General features: G+C 37.9%; 2 protein-coding genes across 2 annotated transcripts in view; one reads left to right on the top strand and one right to left on the bottom strand.

Moving 5' to 3' along the window:
* DHX29 (DExH-box helicase 29) overlaps positions 1-6295 on the bottom strand; it is a 52598-nt gene extending 46303 nt beyond the window's left edge. The window contains exons 1-2 of the mRNA XM_082725987.1: positions 5983-6295; positions 786-859 (exon numbers count right to left, since the gene is read on the bottom strand). Coding sequence (XP_082582113.1) covers positions 786-859; positions 5983-6163 — 255 coding nt within the window. The 5' untranslated portion in view covers positions 6164-6295. The remainder of the gene's footprint in view (positions 1-785; positions 860-5982) is intronic.
* Positions 6296-6337: 42 nt separating this feature from the next.
* Positions 6338-21350, top strand: part of MTREX (Mtr4 exosome RNA helicase) — a 100563-nt gene continuing 85550 nt past the window's right edge. The window contains exons 1-3 of the mRNA XM_082725988.1: positions 6338-6729; positions 16007-16144; positions 18342-18408. Coding sequence (XP_082582114.1) covers positions 6596-6729; positions 16007-16144; positions 18342-18408 — 339 coding nt within the window. The 5' untranslated portion in view covers positions 6338-6595. The remainder of the gene's footprint in view (positions 6730-16006; positions 16145-18341; positions 18409-21350) is intronic.

The raw sequence follows: 21350 nt of genomic DNA, 5'->3' as shown, positions 1-21350 counted from the left end.
CTATAAGGTAAAAGTGAAATCTATATTAATAGTAATAATTAGGCTACGCAAATTTTTTTGGCTTCCAGAGTTTGATTCCTGATTTTCTGTTCCATATGTTCTTTCAGTATTTTAGACCTAAGAATACATAAACATCTACCTACAAAGATACCATCTCTTGACCACATCTTTACTGAATGCTTATGATGAGCTAAGCTCAAAAACATACTTCAGAAGGCCAGTCTAGCAGAGGAAAACAAAACAAAACAAACAAACAAAAAAACCCCCAAACACCCCACAAAGATAAACTGTACACCAGCAGAGCAATTACTTAAAAAGATATATGAAAAAAATATGGAGCCACACAGAGAACTGCTGAGTGACAAAGGACGTCCTGGAAGTTCTAAAGGTGACAAATGGAGAAGGGGAAGTAGGTATTTTTTAGCAGAGAGACCACTGACAAAAAGCCTAGTCATAAAATCATATGAAATTGGATGGAATAATGAGATCTGAACTAAAATTTTATGTGGAAAAGAATAACGGAGAGGAGGCTGGAAATGTCCACCAAATTAAGTCTGAAAGCATGTATATGCTATCCTTAGAAATTTGGATCTTACCTAGATCTTCCTTAATTTATTATGGGCTTTCAACATATGTGTTATGATTTACTTCTATTTAGTACAGATCAGCAATTAACTATTACAAAAAATTTAAATACCGCAGAACTTTTATATTAAAGAATATATCTTTTTTTTTCTTTTTCAAAGAGAACATTTCTTGAAATGACTCAATATCTCAGTACTCACTTTCAAAATAGATTTATCCAGATTAGCAGGGCCACCAGAATCATTTGCAGAATTAAAACTATAAATTTTCGGACCTGTATGTAACAGACAAAAAGTAGTCAAGGCAATTTAGTCATTAATAGCTATTACATTATTTTAATTTTCTCTAAAAAATTGCTAAACATTAAATATTTCATTTCTTTTTTTCCCCACTTCACTAAGTAATCTACAAGTAGCAATATGGCCTCTAAATTTTCAAAAACATTTTATCAGTTAGATTTCTCTAGGTCAACCAGTTACTTACAAGAGCAAAGGCCTGTACATTTTTAAAAATTAAATCTATCTTCATCTGCATAGTTTCACAATCAGATGATTTTCTGCCGGGCACTTAGCTGAAGACCTCTCTGAGGATACTAGATTCCTGGTAGAGACGGTAGTTAATTTTAAAGAGAAACACTGCCCTAAGGTAAAAATGAGGTGGCAGTTCCTATCACCTTCGATTAATAGAGTCCAAGGTTGCTGTATTTGTTTCCTAGATTACCACAAACTTGGTTGGCCGAACACAACAGAAATATTCTTTCACTATTCTGGAGGCCAGAATTCCAAAACCAAGTTGTCAAGAGGCCCATGCTCTCTGCAAGCTCTAAACAAGAATCCTTTCTTGCCTCTTCTGGCTTCTGGTGATCCCAGGAGTTGCCTACCTTTTCTGCCTCTTTTTTTAACACGTGGGGCTTCACATGTCTTATTCCCTGTGTGTCTGTGTCCAAATATCCCTCTCCTTTCTCTGGACACTATTCATTGGATGACTTCATCTCAAGATCCTTGACTAATTATATCTGCAAAGACCTTATTCCCAAGTAAGGTCACATTCTGAGGTTCCAGGTGCAAATGAACTTTGGCGAGGGGAGAGGAACGGGGGACATGGGACACTACTCAACCCACTACAGATGCCAACTCTGTTCCAGCCAACAGAAATGCTATGTGTATCATCAGTTCTCTAACAATGACCAACCAAGAAGGAAAAAATAGTATTAAAAGGTACTTTCAAACCTTTGGTCTCATGACCTCCATACACTCTTAAAAATCAGTGATGATCCTAAATGCTCTCTGTTCATGTGAATTATGACACTGATATATACCGAACAGTAAAAGGGAAAATTTTTAAATATTCAATAATTCATTAAAAATAACAAACCCACAACCAGCTAATATAAATACTTTATGAAAAATAACTTCATTTTCCAAATAAAAAAAACTGTTCTTCATTTTTGCCAATCTCTTACTGTCTGGATTTTGCTTTCAATTTTTTGTAGTACTATCAGGTAGCCATTGAAAAATACCACTGCATACTTGTGAGAAAATAACTACAAAAATGACAACATTTTAGACTATGGAGCTAATTCTGATCTCACGGAGTCCCAGCCAGGAAGGTCTCCAGATTTCCACAAGATTACCTGAAACACACTTGGTGAACCACTGCTGCGTATGAATAAACCTAGAATCATATAATACCTACTTACTCTACTCTTATATATCTCAAAATAAGGTTTTGTTTCTTTTTAAGAGAAATCTAAATATTAAATTTAAAAGTTGCTTATTATGATTTTAAAGGTCAAGAAGTTTGATCTCTGTTGAATTACATGAGGGTATTCATTTTAAGATGCTAGTTAATATAATCAGGCAATTTTATTTTCTTTTACTTTTTTTTAAGATTTTATTTATTTGTTAGAGAGAGAGAGAAAGAGCGCATGCGCGCGCACAGGTAGACAGAGTGGAAGGCAGAGGCAGAGGGAGAAGCAGGCTCCCTGCTAAGCAAGGAGCCTGATGTGGGACTCAATGCCAATACGCTGGGATCATGACCCGAGCCAAAGGCAGCCGCTTAACCAACTGAGCCACCCAGGCGTCCCAAATCAGGCAGTTTTAAACAAAAGTTGTGACAATAACCATTTACATTTGGGCAGTCTGAACTAGAGACATTAATGGTTCCCTGAATTACTTCTATGCTAGAGTTATACACAAAGTACCCAAGCTACCTAGAGTATATGAAAAGACAGTGATAATTCTGGCACAGTATGGTTAATTTCTTTATATTCTAGTCTAAGACTTTAATCTTATAACCTTCCTCATCAACTCATGCCAATAGTCATAAATGAGAGGACCTATCAGTAGTCCTTATCCATTTCTATGAGGTCTCATCAGTGCAGTAAACTTGTTCACAAATTTAGCATACTAATTAGGGTTTACAAGTCCCAGAATTATTGTGGGGACCCAATTATAATAACCCTTTTGGAAAAGGTACAGATGGATGAGCAGTTTATTACCATTACTATATTGGGAAGTAGTTCAAGGTTGATGTGCTACTGATAGAAATGAAACTGTAAATTCCTTTAATAATTTTTGTTGTTGTTAGTAAAGACTGAAGTAAGCAGTAAGCTCTTAAGATAGCAGTAAGCTCTCATTTGCCTCCTACAACCATTCCACCTAAGATATCCAATAGTATCACCTCCCTGAAGTCAGTTTACACTGGAATTTCTAGAGGGCAAATAAAAGAAGAGCTGAGTCCCTACAAAATCAGGAGCGGAAGGTACACAAATACTGATGCACATTCACTGGGTGTCAAGAAGTGTCCCTAAACATGGGTATATTTTTGGTATTTTTTAATTTTAATCAATATGCTGAGGAAATGAAGCAACAATGAGATCTTGCCTCAGTGGTATCACCAATTAAATCAAGTAAAGCAGTAAGGCCCTTTCTATTTTAAGTTCTTCTTAAAACATGTTCAGTCAGCAAAATTTGAAGATTTTATGAGGCATTACCTATTATGAGTATCTATTATTGTCCCTGGAGGCATGCAGAGGCTACTAAAAAGACTGAACTTACTCAATTCCCTGATACTGCTCTAATTTTCTATTTGGTGATTCTTTGGTCTCCTTTCTGTCAGCTGCCAACTTTAAAGAATGTCGGTCTGACAGCTCCCTCCCAGCAGATTCAAATGTGTTACTTAAGAAAAATTTAAGGCACCAGAAAAAAACAGATACCCAAATGTATAACTTAGTAACCTTATTTTCAAATACAACTAAGGTGCACAGGATTTATGAGCTACTTTTCTTTGCTCCTTAAAAACCTTTTCCATAAACTGTGGCTTTCCTTTTCACACAGAGGGAGTTAATGGAAATCTGATGGAAAGTAAGGATGTTAGTGTACAGTATCTCTAAGGCAAAAGTAGTATGGATTTTGAATTTATAAATTATATTTCATGGACCGCAACACATTATTGTCAAAAATATTAAAGCTGAAGCACAGAAAAAGTGATTTCCTCAAGATGACTCAGCTAATTAAAAAAAAACAAAAAACTATCAGCCAAAAATCAATTTCTTATTGCCAAAGACTCTTTCATAACATATTCTTTTTAAAATGTATTCCATTTTATATCACAAAGTGATTATAATGACCCACTATCACTAATACATTCACTTTGAGTTGCTAGTGCTGGTGACAGGGGCACTGAGGCACTCTGGTTTCTTTCTGCCCAAAAGTATACTGCAAGGGGAACTGAACCAGCCAAGGGATCTGAAGAGCAATTTAAGACCCCGTCCTTGTCTTCATGGGGTAATTAGGCAACTGAATAGCCAGATAAGCTCTGAAAGGGAAGTACAGAGTATCTAGAGAACAAATGAGGATGAACAGACAAAACCTGAGTAGTCAGGGTCTATGACAAAGTCCAAACTGCCAGAACTACCTCACTGAGCCTTTAAAAATGTAAACTAGGGGCGCCTGGGTGGCTCAGTGGGTTAAGCCTCTGCCTTCGCCTCAGGTCATGATCTCAGGGTCCTGGGACTGAGCCCCACATTGGGCTCTCTGCTCAGCAGGGAGCCTGCTTCCTCCTCTCTCTCTGCCCCTCTGTCTACTTGTGATCTCTATTTATAGGCATTTTATCTTTGCACTTAAAAATATTATAATTGTAGGCAGGAACTCTTTTACCCATAGGTCCTGTCCCGGAGCTTTAATAAAATCACCTTTCTGCAACAACAAAAAAGTTATAATAAATGTAGGGCAAATATTTATTCATCTTCTAGGTGAAAGTTTGGTAAGGGTCAGCTTCTTCAGTCTCATCCTTTCTTCAGCAATGCTTACATTCCAGGAGTACCTCGAAGACCCAAGCTCCCTCCTCACTGAAGATCTCTGCACACGGGGTTCCTTAACTCTGCCAAGAATACTACTTCCCCCATCTTTTACAAAGTTAACTGCCTCCTGATCTGTTTTTCAAAGAGACCATCTAAGACCCCTCCTCCCCCCCCAGTAAAAATTAGGTTATCTTGTTACATTTTCTTCCTTAGCTTTTCTGTGGCACTTAATAAGTATAAAGCAATACAGGTGTGGTTATTTAATACCTCTATCCGCCATTACATTAGCAAAGTCCATGAAAGGTGATGTGTCCCAATTGTTCATCCCACCCCTAACATCATGAAAGACACAGGGGTATCTGTATATACAATAAACACAGTATCTATATACACAATAAATATGTGTTGGACGAATATTTCAGTAAAAACTACAAGCAAACAAGCTAAGCAGAACAAAACAGAGCACACCTGTTTATCTTTTAGAATCAGTTGTAATAGGGGCCTGCTCATCTGTAGCCAGAATCAGCAATCTCCGAGTTATCAAACCAAATTGCACAGTACGCCAAAACAGCATGATTATGGTAAACATCGTAGATAATTCCACAATAGATTATACCCATATTCCGTGTGTTAGTACTGAAATTCTTACTACAGATTTTTCCATAACACGTGAAAACACACACCCTGGCTGAAAATGCTATGAAGATCAAGTACAAAATGGGTCTGTCTGGCTCCAGGAGGTTAGGAACTCCACACCCTACCGCTGCATCAGGCTAGCTAGTATAGGTGGTGGCTCGGGACGGATCCCTGCTGAGACGGGAGCAAATGCAATTTTTATTCCGTTCTCGAAAAAGGAAAAAGAGGGCGGGGGGGGGGGGGGGTTTAGGTGGGAGACGCCAGGCTGCAACAGGGCTACTGTCATAATGTGGAAGGCCCCAACAGCTTACACTGACCTAGAGTAAGGCCACCAGATAGGGAACTAGCAGCTCCAGGTGTGGGAGATAACAAATTTTGAGACCTAGGGCCCGCCCAAGTCGCGCCAGCTTCTGCCTTGGAACAGCAGCAGCTGCTCGGGGCCCCAGTACCCCTCGTACCTTGCTTGACTCGGGGCTCCCTGGTGCAGGCGGCAGCGGCGGGGGGCGGCCTGGCCACGGACTTCTTGTTTTGGGCCTCCCCAAAAGCTCCGGCCTCGGCGGATTTGGCTCTGGAAGCAGACACTGCGGCCCGGACCGCCGCGGCTCCCGGTGCCTTGTGTTTCTTGTTCTTGCCTCCCATGTTGCAGCTCTGGCAAAGGGAGCCTCCGTCCTCGTCCCGGAACTACCGCAGCACCGCCTCCAAACGCTCTTTACATTCCCCGGGTCCCACGCCGCCAACCTGCGTCCTCCATCCGGGCTTCTCGGGCCTGGGCGGCCGCTGCCTTACAATTGGTCCGACTCACCACGGTTCCGCCTCCTCCCCGCCCTCTAAGTGTCTGCGGCGTGCCGGGCCCTCTCTCCACATTCAGCCAGGGAGCGGGTCGCCCAGTAGTGGTCGGAAAGGAAAAGTCGGAAGAGAAGAAGTCAAGGAAGAATTCTGGGGGTTGGGGTTGTATGACTAGACTACTTTTGTCTCCCAGGGGCGACAGCTGAAGCTTCCCTTGGCGTCGCTGTCGGTGCGCTCGCAGAGCATCGTGGGTAGTAGGGAGCTTGGGTCTCCCAGCTCCGGAAGATGGCGGACGCTTTCGGAGATGAACTGTTCAGCGTGTTCGAGGACGACTCGACCACGGCGCCAGGAACTAAAAAAGACAAGGAGAAAGAAAAGGGGAAATGGAAGGGGCCTCCGGGGTCTGCGGAAAAGGGCGGGTAAGGAAGATGTCAGGAGGTTTTTTTTTTTTTTTTTTTTTTTTTCCTTTCCTCAATGCTGGTGGGGAGAAAATACAACGTTCTTTCGTAGACCATGAGCACCTGGAGTGTACATTGAGTGGTACATAGATACAGACTGATGGCAAGTGTAGAGGTTTGGGGGAAATGTTGAGCGGGGAGGAAGACTGTTGGTTTGGTGAACCGGGATTTTGGCGTCCCCCGGTGTCCGCATGCAGCGTTGAGCATCTGCCACTGCAATTCCTTAACGCCTGAGTTGCTGACTCCGCCGGTGTGCGCCATGAGGTAGGGAGGGGAGATGGGAGGTAAGGTATTTCTTAGGTTTGTACCCCACGATACCTGGCACAGTCTTTAAAATGAGACTAGTGACCAGTTCAGTAAAGGGTTAAGGAGCTTAGAAAACGTGACTTGGATTGACTTGGTACTGGCAAACAGCAGCAGGAGAAGGGAGAGAAATTTAATCTCCACGCTTTCGTTTTTTGCCCATAAAAAGAACGTGAGCGTGCCCACTACTGAGATTGTGAGGATTAAGTGAGATAATGTACGTTGAGCACCTAACGGGGCTTAGTACGTAATACATTGTCAAAAGCTGGTTATCGTTGAGTTTACTAAGAAAATTTTTAAAGCTTACCGATTTCTAAACCTATATACAGACTGATGGATAAAACTACCTTAAAGTGTACGGAATTGTTTATAGTAGAACAAGAAGAAGTTAATACGTGAATTAAAATAAGATGGTTCTAAATAAAAAAGTAAGATGATTCATTGTTTATCAACAAAATTTAATGTTGACTGGAGGAGGTATCAGGAGAGTGAATGAAATTACGCATGATTTTGCTCTCAAAGAATTTTTAGTCCTGATAGAACAGGCACATATTTTAAAGGTTAGTAGGTGATAGAGTAAGTTGTGCATACAGTTAATCGTTCTGCAGGTTCAGTAAAGAGATCTCTATTTGTGTTATTCAGGGAGCTTACATGCAAGAGGGAAATGATTTGTTACTCATGGGCAGATTTATTTTTTTACAGATTGGTGTAGAGGGAGTGTTGGCTTAGGGACAACAAGAGATAAAACTGAGAATAAAAACTGGTTTTAGATTGTGAAGGATCTTGACTATCAAGCACCTGAATTTTAATTTCATTTTTAAACGCTGATGAATTAGATTTTTGTGGGTTTTTTTTTTCCCCCTAACTTACTGATTAGGGTAAGTAAAGTGCTAGTTTAGGAAATTAACGTGGTAGTGGTTGTCAGAGTATATTGAAAGAGGAAAGACAACAAGAATAAGAAAGTAAATTAAGGAAGTATTTTAGTTTAGTCAGTTAGGAAACCAAAAGAATCTGAAGTCAGGGGATAGCAGAAGGAAGGAAAAAGAAAGGTGCAAAATGTTATGAAGAAAAGTGACAAGTCTTAAGAATGGAACAGGCCAGAACCATGGAAAGGGAGTCAAAAGAGACATTTTGATCTGGATATCCGGGAGAAGAAATATAAGGAAATTTACAGGTGCTTTTAATTTGAAAATGAAGTTAATTTGACTTGAGACAAAGTTATGATAGTATATCCATATAGAGGTTTCCGGGGGGCAATTTTAATTAGGTTTTGGGCAAACCTCAGAACTGGAAGTATACATTTGGATGGTACTGCTTGAGTTGGAGGTACATGTGGGCAAGTACTGAAGATAAGGATTAGAGAAACAGAACAGTCAGGAGTGTGAAGTGTCAGGTAAGTAGGAGTGAAAGTAGAAAAATAGTCTTTTTCATTGACTTGGAAGGAGTTGGGAGAGTATGCGGGTACATTTCAGGCAAAATGAGAAAGAGGACACGTTTATGCCTTTTATTTTTTTTCCAAATAGGAATAATTAGTAGTTACTATAGTTTGCACAACGCAATACAAGTAATTGCCGACTTTAGTAAATACTGTGCTTCAAAATTTACTAGGGTAAAATTAACTCACTTTGTCCAGTACAGCTTACCAAGTGAAAGTTTGTAGGATACAAAAGTTTTACATTTTAATTTTACCAGGAAATACATGAACATTAGAGAAGGGAAATGAATAAGAAAATGTAGAACACTAGGGATTTAAGGAATTTATTTATTAACATTTCTAGCTAGACCTACTCTTCTAAGTGGTTTTAGGAAAAAAACCCAATTTGCCTGATTCCAACTATCACACTATGATAATTATTATTCATAACATAATATACATGGTTCTTATCCAGCTTAGGTAACATAGGGCAAATCATGGAATTTAGAGAAACTTTTTGCGTATTTTATACTCTAGATCAAGTGGATACTTTTTAAAGAAACTTAATATTTTGAAAATTGTTAATATATGGCTGGAGTGTGGGAGAGCATAGAGAGAGACCAGTATGAAGAACTCCATGTATCCATACCATCTTCAGCAATATAAAGTCATGGTTCTTCTATTCCTACACCCCCCCCCCATTTTTTTTTAATAAATTGAATGCTGTTCATCATACTGTTTTTCCCCAGATGTTTCAGTTGCATCTTACTGATAATGATTTTTTTCTAGCATAATTTTTTTTTTTTTAAGATTTTGTTTATTTATTTGACAGAGAGAGAGTGAGAGAGGGAATATAAGCAGGAGGAGTGGGAGTGGGAGAGGCAGGCTTCCTATTGAGCAGGGAGCCCTATGTGGGGCTCCATCCCAGGATCCTGGGATCATAACCTGAGCTGAAGGCAGACGCTTAACCACTGAGCCATCCAAGCACACCTTTTTCTAGCATAGTTATCATGCCATTACTATATCCCAGAAAATTTACATCATTTCCTTAATATCATTGAATATTCAGTCCAGAATGAGAAATCCCCAGTTGTCTCAAAGGTACTTTTTTGTGCTTGGTTTATGTGAATCAGGATTCAGGCAAAGCTCATCCACTGTTCTGGTTGGTACATCCCCGAAGTCTTATTCTACAATAGTTTCCCTCTTTTTTTCCTATGCCATTGATGTCTTTTGGAGGGATAGCTGAGTTGAAGAACCAGGTCCTCTGTCCTCTATAGTCTCTAAAACCTGAATTTGCTTTACACAACAAGCTCTTATATCCTTAAGTATTTACTGTTAATTGTCCTTACATCCAAAGCTTTAACTGTGTAGTATATATAATACCTGCTATGCCCCTGTAGGTGTTACACACTTAAATCGTAGTCAGAATTGAGAAGTGCTCTGAATATACAATATACACCAGCTTTTGAAAAAATGCAAACTATCCCATTAATTTTTATCTTTTTTTTTTTTAATTAATTTATTTATTTGACAGAGATCCCAAGTAGGCAGAGACACAGGCAGAGAGAGAGGAGGAAGCAGGCTCCCTGCTGAGCAGAGCCTGATGCGGGGCTCTATCCCAGGACCCTGGGATCATGACCTGAGCTGAAGGCAGAGGCTTTAACCCACTGAACCACCCAGGCGCCCCCCATTAATTTTTATCTTGAGGTATATTGAATTGGTAGTATTTTTTAATACATCGGATTAAATGAAATATATTAAAACTGATTTTAATACTTTTAATATGGTTAGAAATGTAAAATTACATGTGAAGTCTGCATTGTATATGTATATATTTATTGGACACTGCTGATAGTAGAGAGTTAATAAGATTCAGCTTACATAGGAATAATTCATAGTGCTGCTTTGCCCTTCAATTGCATTACATCATAAGACATACGTAGTTTTTAAGATGGGTGAGTGGGTTAAAAAAGATGAACCTTCAGATTTTCACATAATAGCTTTAGCGTGCTTTGCTATTTTATTTCTGTGGTAGTTGGCAAAATGGTGATTTTTTTTTTCTATTTTGTCCTTTCTGCATTTATTACCTCAAATTCATCTTTAAAAAAGAAAATTCTCTTATCAGCAGTTTACCCTGAAATGCAGTTCATAGACAAAAAGCAGGAAAATGCTTGATTCTTGATCGGTTTGAGGAGAAATGAGTTGTGCCCTAAGGTACTTCTCATGGTGACCAAATGGGTGTATGATTATATGTTAAGCTTTTTTTTATTTTTTAATTTTTTTTTTATAAACATATATTTTTATCCCCAGGGGTACAGGTCTATGAATCGCCAGGTTTACACACTTCACAGCACTCACCATAGCACATACCCTCCCCAATGTCCATAACCCCACCCCCCTTCTCCCAACCCCCCTCCCCCTAGCAACCCTCAGTTTCTTTTGTGAGATTAAGAGTCACTTATGGTTTGTCTCCCTCCCAATCCCATCTTGTTTCATTTATTCTTCTCCTACCCCCTTAACCCCCTGTGTTGCATCTCCACTTCCTCATATCAGGGAGATCATATGATAGTCGTCTTCTTGACTTATTTTGCTAAGCCTGATACCCTCTAGTTCCATCCACGTCCTCGCAAATGGCAAGATTTCCTTTCTTTTGATGGTTGCATAGTATTCCATTGTGTATATATATCACATCTTCTTGATCCATTCATCTGTTGATGGACATCTAGGTTCTTTCCATAGTTTGGCTATTGTAGACGTTGCTGCTATAAACATTCGGGTGCACGTGCCCCTTCGGATCACTACGTTTGTATCTTTAAGGTAAATACCCAGTAGTGCAATTGCTGGGTCATAGGGTAGTTCTATTTTCAACATTTTGAGGAACCTCCATGCTGTTTTCCAGAGTGGTTGCACCAGTTTGCATTCCCACCAACAGTGTAGGAGGGTTCCCCTTTCTCCGCATCCTCGCCAGCATCTGTCATTTCCTGACTTAATTTTAGCCATTCTGACTGGTGTGAATATGTTAAGCATTTTGATGAATGAATGGCTTTTTATGATTTTGGTATGTTGCACTCGTCTGCACTCTTTTTTTTATCTTTTTTCTTTTTTAAGCTTTATTGGTGTATATTTAAAGTATCCTAAATCACAACCACAATCAAGGTAACGTTTCCAAGACCTCTAAATATTTTGCACGCCTTTTTGTAATGCATTCTCTCTCCAGCCCTGCTTCCAGGCAACCCCTCATCTTTCTGGCACTGGAAAACAACTTGTATTTTCTAGAATTCAATTTAAATGGAATACTACAGTGTATATTCCTTTTTTGCCTGGTTTCTCATAGTTAGTGCTTCAGAGATTCACTCTATTGAGGCATGTGTCTCTAGTTCCTCTTTTCAGTTTTATGGAGATAACATATATATTTATACCTTCATGTTTTGGTGGACACTTGAGACATTTGCATTACTATTTTTGATATTCCTACCAATGAGTGCTCTTTAAATTGGCACTTGTGTTCTTCTGGCAAGCTTAGTCAGGCTTTGATAGCCTCTGTGCTTTTTGGCAAAAGATTTTCTAGACTCATAAAATGCTTTTTGAGTCCAAACCTGGAATCTGATCTCTCCAAAGAATCTCCAGTTCCTTATACAGGAAAATGTTATTTGGTGCTTAGAGTGCTCATTGCTTCAGGATTTCATTGCTTTTAGGCCTCTAGAGTGGAATGAACTGGGGAATCACTGTTTTTAGAAAAATAAAGTGCATACTGACATTTACAGTGTAATTAATGTTACAGGGGTTTTATTTGGCTTTGATTTTGATAATTGTATGCCCTTTTTTGTGGAAAATCTTCATACCTAATGATAATTACATATTTAAATTTTATTCTTGTAATAGTCAAAAATAACAATATATTATTGCTATTCAGAATAGAACATTGAATAGTTTGTGGTTCTAATATGCGATTCTTTTTGTCCTTAGAAAAATACATCATACTGACAAGGAAAATACTTTTTAGTAGTTTCTTTTCTAAATGTTTGTGCTACCAATTTGATATGTATTGGGTTCATTTGTTTCAATTTATTTTCTACTTTTGAGGATTGCCAGGAATTTAATTTTTAAGAAATTATGTAAAACATTATTTTACAATTCCAAAATCACAAGTATAAAACAGAACATCCTTGCTTTTATCTTTGTGTCTTCTGGTCTGTTTCTCTCTGCCCTTGAGTTATGGGTTTCTTTTCATTATTTCTTTCTGAAAATACTCATGTGCATGTGCATATCTGTGTCTGCCTTCTCCATCCACTATTACACAAAAGATGCCATATAAGAACTGTTTTTCATCATTTTTCGCTTAGCGTGATGAAACAGACATAACTCCATGTTAATATATTAACTTTCTTTTTTATAGCTGCATGGTTTTAATTCTTTATGTGGATGTAATGTTTATTCTTTTGATATTGGGTTATTTTCAGTTTTATACTATTACAGGTAGCCGTGTACATGTTTGTCTTTTTAAAAATTTGTTTAAGATTTTATTTATTTATTTGACAGACACCGAGAGAGGGAACACAGGCAGGGAAAGTGGGAGAAGTAGGCTTCTGCTGGGCAGGGTGCTTGATGTGGGGTTTATCCCAGGACTTGGGGGTCATGATCTGAGCTGAAAGCAGATGCTTAATGACTGAGCCAGCTAGGCACCCTCCTTTTTTTTTAGTTTTGAATTTTTTTGCCATTTTTTCTTTGGGGTCGATTTCTACAAGTGGAATTACGAGGTTAAAGAGTAAACGTATATAATTTTGCTGGGTGTTGTCAAAGTTTCCACAGGAGATGTACCATTTTTGTTTTCAACGGTGTGGCAGGCAGAATGGTGCCTCTCTTCTCTACCCCACAGTGGGGTCCACATCTCAGTCCTGAGAACAATTACCAGAATTAGAAAATTAACACTGATACAGTGCTATTATCTAATCTACAGACATATTTTGCTAGTAGCATTAATATCCTGTATAAGAAAATGATTCTTTGTAGGAGACCATGATGTGGTTGTCATGTCTAGAAATAACATTTTCTTGCAGTTTCAGTAAATCAAAAACTTAGTCTTCTGGAAGCTTGACTGGCTCACTTGCTAGAGTGTGCGACTCTTGATCACAGGGTTGTAAGTTCAAGCTCTGGACTGGGTGTAGAGATTACTTTTAAAAATTAAATCTTGGAAAAAAAAATAAACTTATTCTTAAAGAGTAACCTTGTTATCTATGAACTTTTTATTTCCATCTTTCTGTTTAACTCAGGTGTTTCAAGTGTGCAAGTTCCCCATGTGACTGACATACCAAGCTATAAGAGAAATAAATAATTCGAGACCTAGAAGTCTAACATACAGTAATGAATAATATAGCTCTTCTGAAGGAACGTGTTCTATAAATTTAGGTTTTAAGTTTCTCAAGGTTATACAAACTAAATGTTTTTGTTTTGTTTTTCACCATAAGTTTCCATTGTAATGGTTTTATTACATTATAGTTATATGGTTTTAATTGTAATGGTTTTTTTTTTAAAGATTTTATTTATTGATTTGACAGGCGAGATCACAAGTAGGCAAAGAGGCAGGCAGAGAGAGAGGGGGGTAATCAGGCTCCCCGACAAACAGAGAGCCCTGATGCGAAGCTCTGTGAAGCACTATCCCGGGACCCTGGGATCATGACCTGAGGACAGAGGCTTTAACCCACTGAGCCGCCCAGGCACCCCACTTGTAATGGTTTTAATTGTAACGGTTTTATTGATGCTTAATAATTCAAGGATAGAATAGTAGAATGTTAGAACTGGAGGGATTAGATATCATCCAAATGTCTTACTTTACTGAGGCCCAAGGATATTGATGGCTTGTCCAAAAGAGATTCACCAAAGTAGTCATCAGGAAACATGGGACAAGAGTAGAGTGAATACCTTTCTGACTAAATTGGGAGTAATAGGATTTATAAATTTCAGGTTTTGCTAAGTGTCAAAGAAGGAACTTTTTTATGGAAAGATTGTTCAAGCATACAGATCATTATTATTTGTTATTCTTTTTAAAAAAAATCAACATTTCTCTTTAAGTAAAACATAAAAAGAGAAATGTAGAAGTCCTTAAGCTGAACATACTGATGTAATTCTCATTTGGGAGAAAATATAAAATATTTCAGATATCCTTCTTTTCCTCCAGAAAAAGTGACTATCCTGAAAACATACTATTTTTTTTTTCTGTTTGTGAATATAATGTAAATGGAATCATTCAGAATATATGCCTTTGTGTCTGACTTTGGCTCAGCATCGTTCATGAAATTCATGATGGTACCTGTCTCAGGTTGAATGCAGAAACAGATGTGGGCTCCAGATGTATTCTCTTAAGCCAGACATTAAAGAAATATGTAAAAATAAAAAACAGTGCTGCTCTTCTCATTTTGAAAATACTTTTTATCAGATGTTATTTATGATAATATTACAGTTTTGTTAGGACTTTTAGAATGAAGTAAATTTTTTAAAAATTCCCAATTTTAATATCTGATGTGATAAATACCAGTAGGTATAACTACATAAGCAAAGTTCTTTGAAATCTTCCATCATTTTTAAGACTTGCAAAGAATTCAGAATTCAAAAATTTGAGAGCCACTGATTGAGTATAGCCTAATTTTCATTTTCCATGTGAGTACTTACTTTGAGCTTAATTTCATATGCTTACTGGCCAATTGGATATCTTCTGTAGAATCCCTGTTCAGGTCTTTTATTTATTTATTTATTTATTTATTTATTTATTTTTAAATTTGTAATCTCCACCTCCATATTTTATTTAGATATGTAACTTTTGTCAGTTATATGTGGTTCAGATGTCTTCTTTGTCTTGTTCCTTACTCTGTTAACGATATCTTCTGATTAATAGAAATTCTTAGTTTTAATGCACTCCAACTTATCAAACTTAATTTTTGATTAGTAATTCGATGTCCTATTTAGTAAAACATGAAAATATTTTTGTTTTCTCTTCTAGAGGCTTTGTTGTCTTGCCTTTCATAATTAGATCTGAGATCCACTTGTAATTGATTGTTTCATGTAACAAGCATGTAGGTCCGGTTAAATTCCTATCTGGATATCTCTAGCCCACCAATACCATTTATTGTCAGTACTTTTGACCAGTGACTCCAATCACAAAAAATTACCTCTTTAACAGTAATAATTATGGGACCAGCGAAAGCGTTAATTTTTTATTGAAGGTGCTTATGTAAATATGTTTAACATTGTTTTAATTTATAATTTTTAAAAGTATGATGTTAATTATGTTAATGTGAGCTGTAGAATATTTTAAAAAGCAAAACTTACAAGAAAATATGAAATTTCAAAATAGTACTGTTCAGTTTTATTAGGGTATTCTGGCTTTTGGACAGTTTTGATTTGTAACATCTACTTGCATGACTTTCTGTAAATGATGTCTACTATATACAGAATAGTAATTTACAAAATCATCCTTAAAGTAAGAACTGATACCGCAGAATTGATTCTCAACCATTTACTTTTTAGGAAACGTTTTGATGGTAAATTGCAATCAGAGTCAACTAATACTGGAAAAAACAAGAGAGATGCAGATTTTGAGGGCACAGATGAACCCATTTTTGGAAAGAAGCCTAGGGTGGAAGAATCTGTAACCGAAGATTTAAGGTAGTATTTCCATTGTCATAAATGTTAGTAACTCTTAAATTAGATGGTTGCATGAAGTCTGGAAAGTTTACTTATATGTTGCTACTTTATTAAAGTGTTTGTTGAATTAAATGAAAAGTATTTTTTAGTTATATATTCATACAAAAATACAGAACATTTGTTTAGAACATCTGGGGAAATGGAAGGCAATATAGATAAGGTTTATCTTTTAATATTTTAGAACCCAACTTTTAAAAAGAATCCTGAAGCCTCATGTTTTGTTTTGTTTTGTTTTTTAAGAAAAATACCCCCACATTGCCTTTATTTGTTAATCTCCCAAGAGGAGGATCGCTGAGAGTGGAAAAAATGGAAAGAATAAAACTGGCCCAATGGAAGGTATAAGTGAGAAGGAATATTAAGAGGAATTAGACTTTTACTGTTACATGTTGCAATAGAGTGGCTATGAATCTCAAGTCTTATGTCAGTGAGGGAGACCCATGGATATCTGTGACTGAAATAGCTGGTTGCTCTTCTCACTGTAGAAGTTGATACCAATTAGTTAGGTTGACCTTTATTACAGTGATGAATCTGCACAGCTTTGCTTCTCTCTTCTTGTAGCCATATTTTGGCTTGGTACAACTGTGAAAAATTTACTTTCTGTGAATTTTTAAAATCAGCTGTTGTAGCTAACAGAAGTAGCTACTGTTAATGCTGGTAGAAGTGTCACTGAAATATTTCAGGTGCACGGTTTTCCAAAGCCACTGGAATAGGTTACAATATATTTGCAATTTCAAATCCTTGTTGCTTATTGTAGTAACCCTTGGGTTTTATCCAAAGTATGATTTTTCTTCAGTTTATCCATAATCCTGTCCTTTTCAGAGTCTAAACAGAACCTAGATAAGAACTTAGGATTTTGAAGAGAATAAGGAACACTTCTATGAATTATAGCAATGTCTATAATAAGCTGATTTATTTTGTACTCTCTATCATGCGATGGTTTTTATAACCAGCTTCATGTTTTTGTTTTTGTTTTTTAAAGATTTTATTTATTTATTTGACAGAGAGAGATCACAAGCAGGCAGAGAGGCAGGCAGAAAGAGGAGGAAGCAGGCTCCCTGCTGAGCAGAGAGCCCGATGCGGGGCTCGATCCCAGGACCCTGAGATCATGACCTGAGCCGAAGGCAGAGGCTTAACTCACTGAGCCACCCAGGCGCCCCCAGCTTCAAGTTTTGAAGTAGTGGCAATACTTTGGAGGGAGGGGTTCTTCTTTTTTTTTTAATTGTTACTGGAACTAAGCTAATAATTTTTTTTTTTTTAAAGATTTCATTTATTTATTTGACAGAGAGAGAGAGATCACAAGTAGGCAGAGAGGCAGGCAGAGAGAGGGGGGAAGCAGGCTCCCTGCTGAGCAGAGAGGCCCATGCAGGGCCCCATCTCTGGACCCTGAGATCATGGCCTGAGCTGAAGGTAGAGGCTTAACCCACTGAGCTGTCCAGGTGCCCCTGACATAATTTTTTGAATAATCCCCTTGGCATCTGTACTTTGTTTGTAAATATAGATGTTAATTGATCATTTTGAATTCTCAGCATAGATTTGAGTAATCCAATTTTTTTTTTGAATATTCTTTTTTTAAATAACTTTTTTTAATGTTTTTTGGTTGTTTTTGTTTGTTTGTTTGTTTTTAAAGATTTTATTTATTTGTCAGAGACAGAGGGAGAGAGAGCGAGCACAGGCAGACAGAGAGGCAGGCAGAGGCAGAGGGAGAAGCAGGCTCCCTGCCGAGCAAGGAGCCCGATGTGGGACTTGATCCCAGGACCCTGGGATCACGACCTGAGCCGAAGGCAGCTGCTTAACCAACTGAGCCACCCAGGCGTCCCTTAAATAACTTTTTAAAAAAGATTTTACTTACTCATTTGACAGACAGAGATCACAAGTAGGCAGAGAAGCAGGCAGAGAGAGAAGAGGAAGCAGGCTCCCTGCTGAGCAGAGAGCCTGTTGACTTAATCCCAGGACCCTGGAATCATGACCTGAGTGAAGGCAGAGGCCCAATGAGCCACCCAAGTGCCCCTGTAAATTCTTAATAGTAGTTTTTTTTCCAGTTTTCATACTGATGATTGGACAGTGTCATTTTCCTTAACAATTAAGACTAGAGGCTTATTATCTAATTACAAAAAATAATTTATTTTAACATAACTTCAATAATTTTTTTTTTTTTAAGTTTGGCAGACTTGATGCCCAGAGTCAAGGTGCAATCTGTCGAAACTGTTGAAGGGTGTACTCATGAGGTAAGCACAAAGAGTATGTAGGAAGTTGGTGTTATCAATGGGAGTTTGCTTTGGGCTGTCTAGTATGATCATTAGCAAGCAGTTTAGTCTTAGGGGCTTTGGAAACAATAATTGTTCCTGTGGGGTATGTAGTCCAGTGGAAGGAGCTGGGGCTTTGTATTCTAAACTGAACTCAGATCTTGACACAGCATTTTGTCTAACTACAGTCTCAGATGATTTTAATCTTTTGACTTTTAAAAAAAATTTTTTTTTTAATTTGGAATAATGGGATTTACCTCATGGGGTGATTTTGACGATTATAGAAGAAAATTAGTGTAAGGGACCTGGCACAGAGTAGGTGTTCGGTACACGTTCAGTCCCATACTCCTGAAGTCAAGTAATAGTGCCATTTTACAGGTCACGTGCTTTTTCATGTCTTTTTCTGGTTACTGGTATGTTGCAATTTCATTATTTGCCATAAGGTGGTAGTCTCTGATAGCTTTCATACCCTTTAGAAGTAAGAATTTATAAACTATTAGGGACATAAGGGAACTGTAACACTGTTTCTTTATACTAAGACTTCTGTCTTTACAGTATGGCCTTACAAGTTACTATTACAGGTAATTGATAAGTCTTATTAAAAGACTATATTGAGTAAGAGTAATTCCAAATTGAGAAAAATGGCTTTTGATAGACATTTAGAACCTTGTTTTAAAAATACCTCTTTTGCACTTGTTTTCCTAAGTTCCTTGATGTTCCTTTAGAATAACTTAGCTTGGCTTTTGTAATACCCATTTCATCATTCATTCAGTAAAGTTAGACCCTATTCAATGCTCTGGTCTTAAAAAGATGGTGAGGGGGCACAAAATTTGCTCCTAAGAGGTCAAAAGTTTTTTCTTCATAATTGTCTGCAGTCCATCCTGTTACTACTCACTTTTTGCAGCTAACTATAGCTTTTACTTTTTTAGAGGCTATCAGGTTATGTTTATAACCTTCTTCACCATGCCTGTCTGTACCTGTCACATCCACTCAAAGGAAAAGGCAATGCTAGGGAGGCTTGTTTTGCCAATGTTCTTGATTGTAACTTACCTTTCTTTCACAAAGCGGTAAATCAGTCCATTTTCCCTTGGTAGTTTCTGGCATCAAATATCTTCTCTCTCTGTTCTTTCCTATTAGAGTATGAATATTCAGAAGCTTCTCTCATTTTAGGTTGCTTTACAGCCAGTATGTTGGGTTCCCCCCCATTTTGTAGTCATTAGTTCAATATATATCTTTGAGACACAGAAATATTGTATTTTTCACTGATTACAAAGAGATAAAGAGATGTGGTCCCTTTTCAGAGTTGCTTTTGAGTGCTCTGTTAGGAGAATCCCTGCTAGACTTTCTAACTTGCCATTCATTTTTTTTTTTTTAAGATTTTATTTATTTATTTGACAGAGATAGAGAGAGATTATTCACAAGTAGGCAGAGAGGCAGGCAGAGAGAGGGGGGGAAGCAGGCTCCCTGCCAAGCAGAGAGCCCGATGTGGGGCTCGATCCCAGGACCCTGAGATCATGACCTGAGCTGAAGGCAGAGGCTTAACCCACTAAGCCATCCAGGCACCCCGCCATTCATTTTTAAATATACTGCAATTAGATTTCTTCTCCATTTCTCCCAAACTTCTGTGGCAGAAGTCACTAGTGACTATGTGGGAGGTTTATTTGACTCTTGATCGTTTTACTGGTTTTCTATTTTTCTGATTTTTAGTGTCTTTCCTGTCATATGATAGTGTTACCCAGACTGTTTTCAGAAAATAAAAACAAAAACTCTTTGATTCTCATACATGTGAAAACATAATCTATTGCTCTTTTTTCTGTTAAATCTTGCAGAAGTTAACATCTTAATTGCTCCTCAGTGATGTTCTTTATGTCATAGAATGTACCAGAGGTCCCATTCCCACATCTGCCCTCTAGGGCACAGACATATCACCCCTCAGCCTGAGAAGTAGTGACTTGGGGGTGAATTTGAATGGTATTTGCTGGAACTTAGGCAAATGTACTAGCATGTCCCCACACATGCACAGGACTGGCTCATAATTACAGATGGAGATAGGGAGAGATGTGAAAGGGAAAAGTTCATCTGATATAGCACTGTAGGTTGATCATATTCGATGGGAATAATACCATGATCTGGGGTCCCGGCTTCAGATTTCTAGAACCAGAAATTTTGATTTTGTCAGTGTACCAAGGATTGTGCTTTCTTGGATAGACTCACTTTGGTCATATTTGTAACAGATGGAGGTATATAAAAGCATGACATTTCCTGAAATTTAGGTTAAGTAGTTGTCTAACTATCAAACCAGCTGGGAATCAGAAACTACATAGAAGTTTCTTAGAATCCTAATAAAGGAGAATATATGGTTATTAAGGGAAAAGACAAATGAAAACTATTTTTTATCCTGTGGAGGTATTCATTCATTAGTAAAAACACTTGATAAGTTACTTTTTCTTAATGTGTGCAATACCAAATTCTAATTGTTGTCTCCCCTTTATAGTTCCATTTAGAATGTCACATTTCTTTTTTTTCCCTTTTTTAATTTTTTAATTTTTTAAAAAGATTTTATTTATTTATTTGACAGAGAAAGATCGTAAGTAGGCAGAGAGGTAGGCAGAGAGAGAGAGAGGAGGAAGCAGACTCCCTGCCGAGTAGAGAGCCCGATGCGGGACTCGATCCCAGGACCCTGAGATCATGACCTGAGCCGAAGGCAGCGGCTTAACCCACTGAGCCACCCAGGCGCCCCCTTTTTTTTTTTAATTTTAATTTTCATTGTCCCAAGATTCATTTTTTTATGCACCACATGCAGTATTGCATGCAATACATGCCCTCCTTAATACCTACCACCAGGCTCACCCAACAACCCCGCTTTCCTTCCCTCCAAAACCCTCAGTTTGCTTCTCAGAGTCCACAGTCTCTCATGGTTCATC

This window comes from Mustela nivalis, assembly GCF_964662115.1.
Source record: "Mustela nivalis genome assembly, chromosome: 3".
NCBI classification, from domain to species: domain Eukaryota; kingdom Metazoa; phylum Chordata; class Mammalia; order Carnivora; family Mustelidae; genus Mustela; species Mustela nivalis.
Note: the sequence above shows the minus strand (reverse complement) of the source record. Positions and strands in the feature narration are given on the sequence as shown.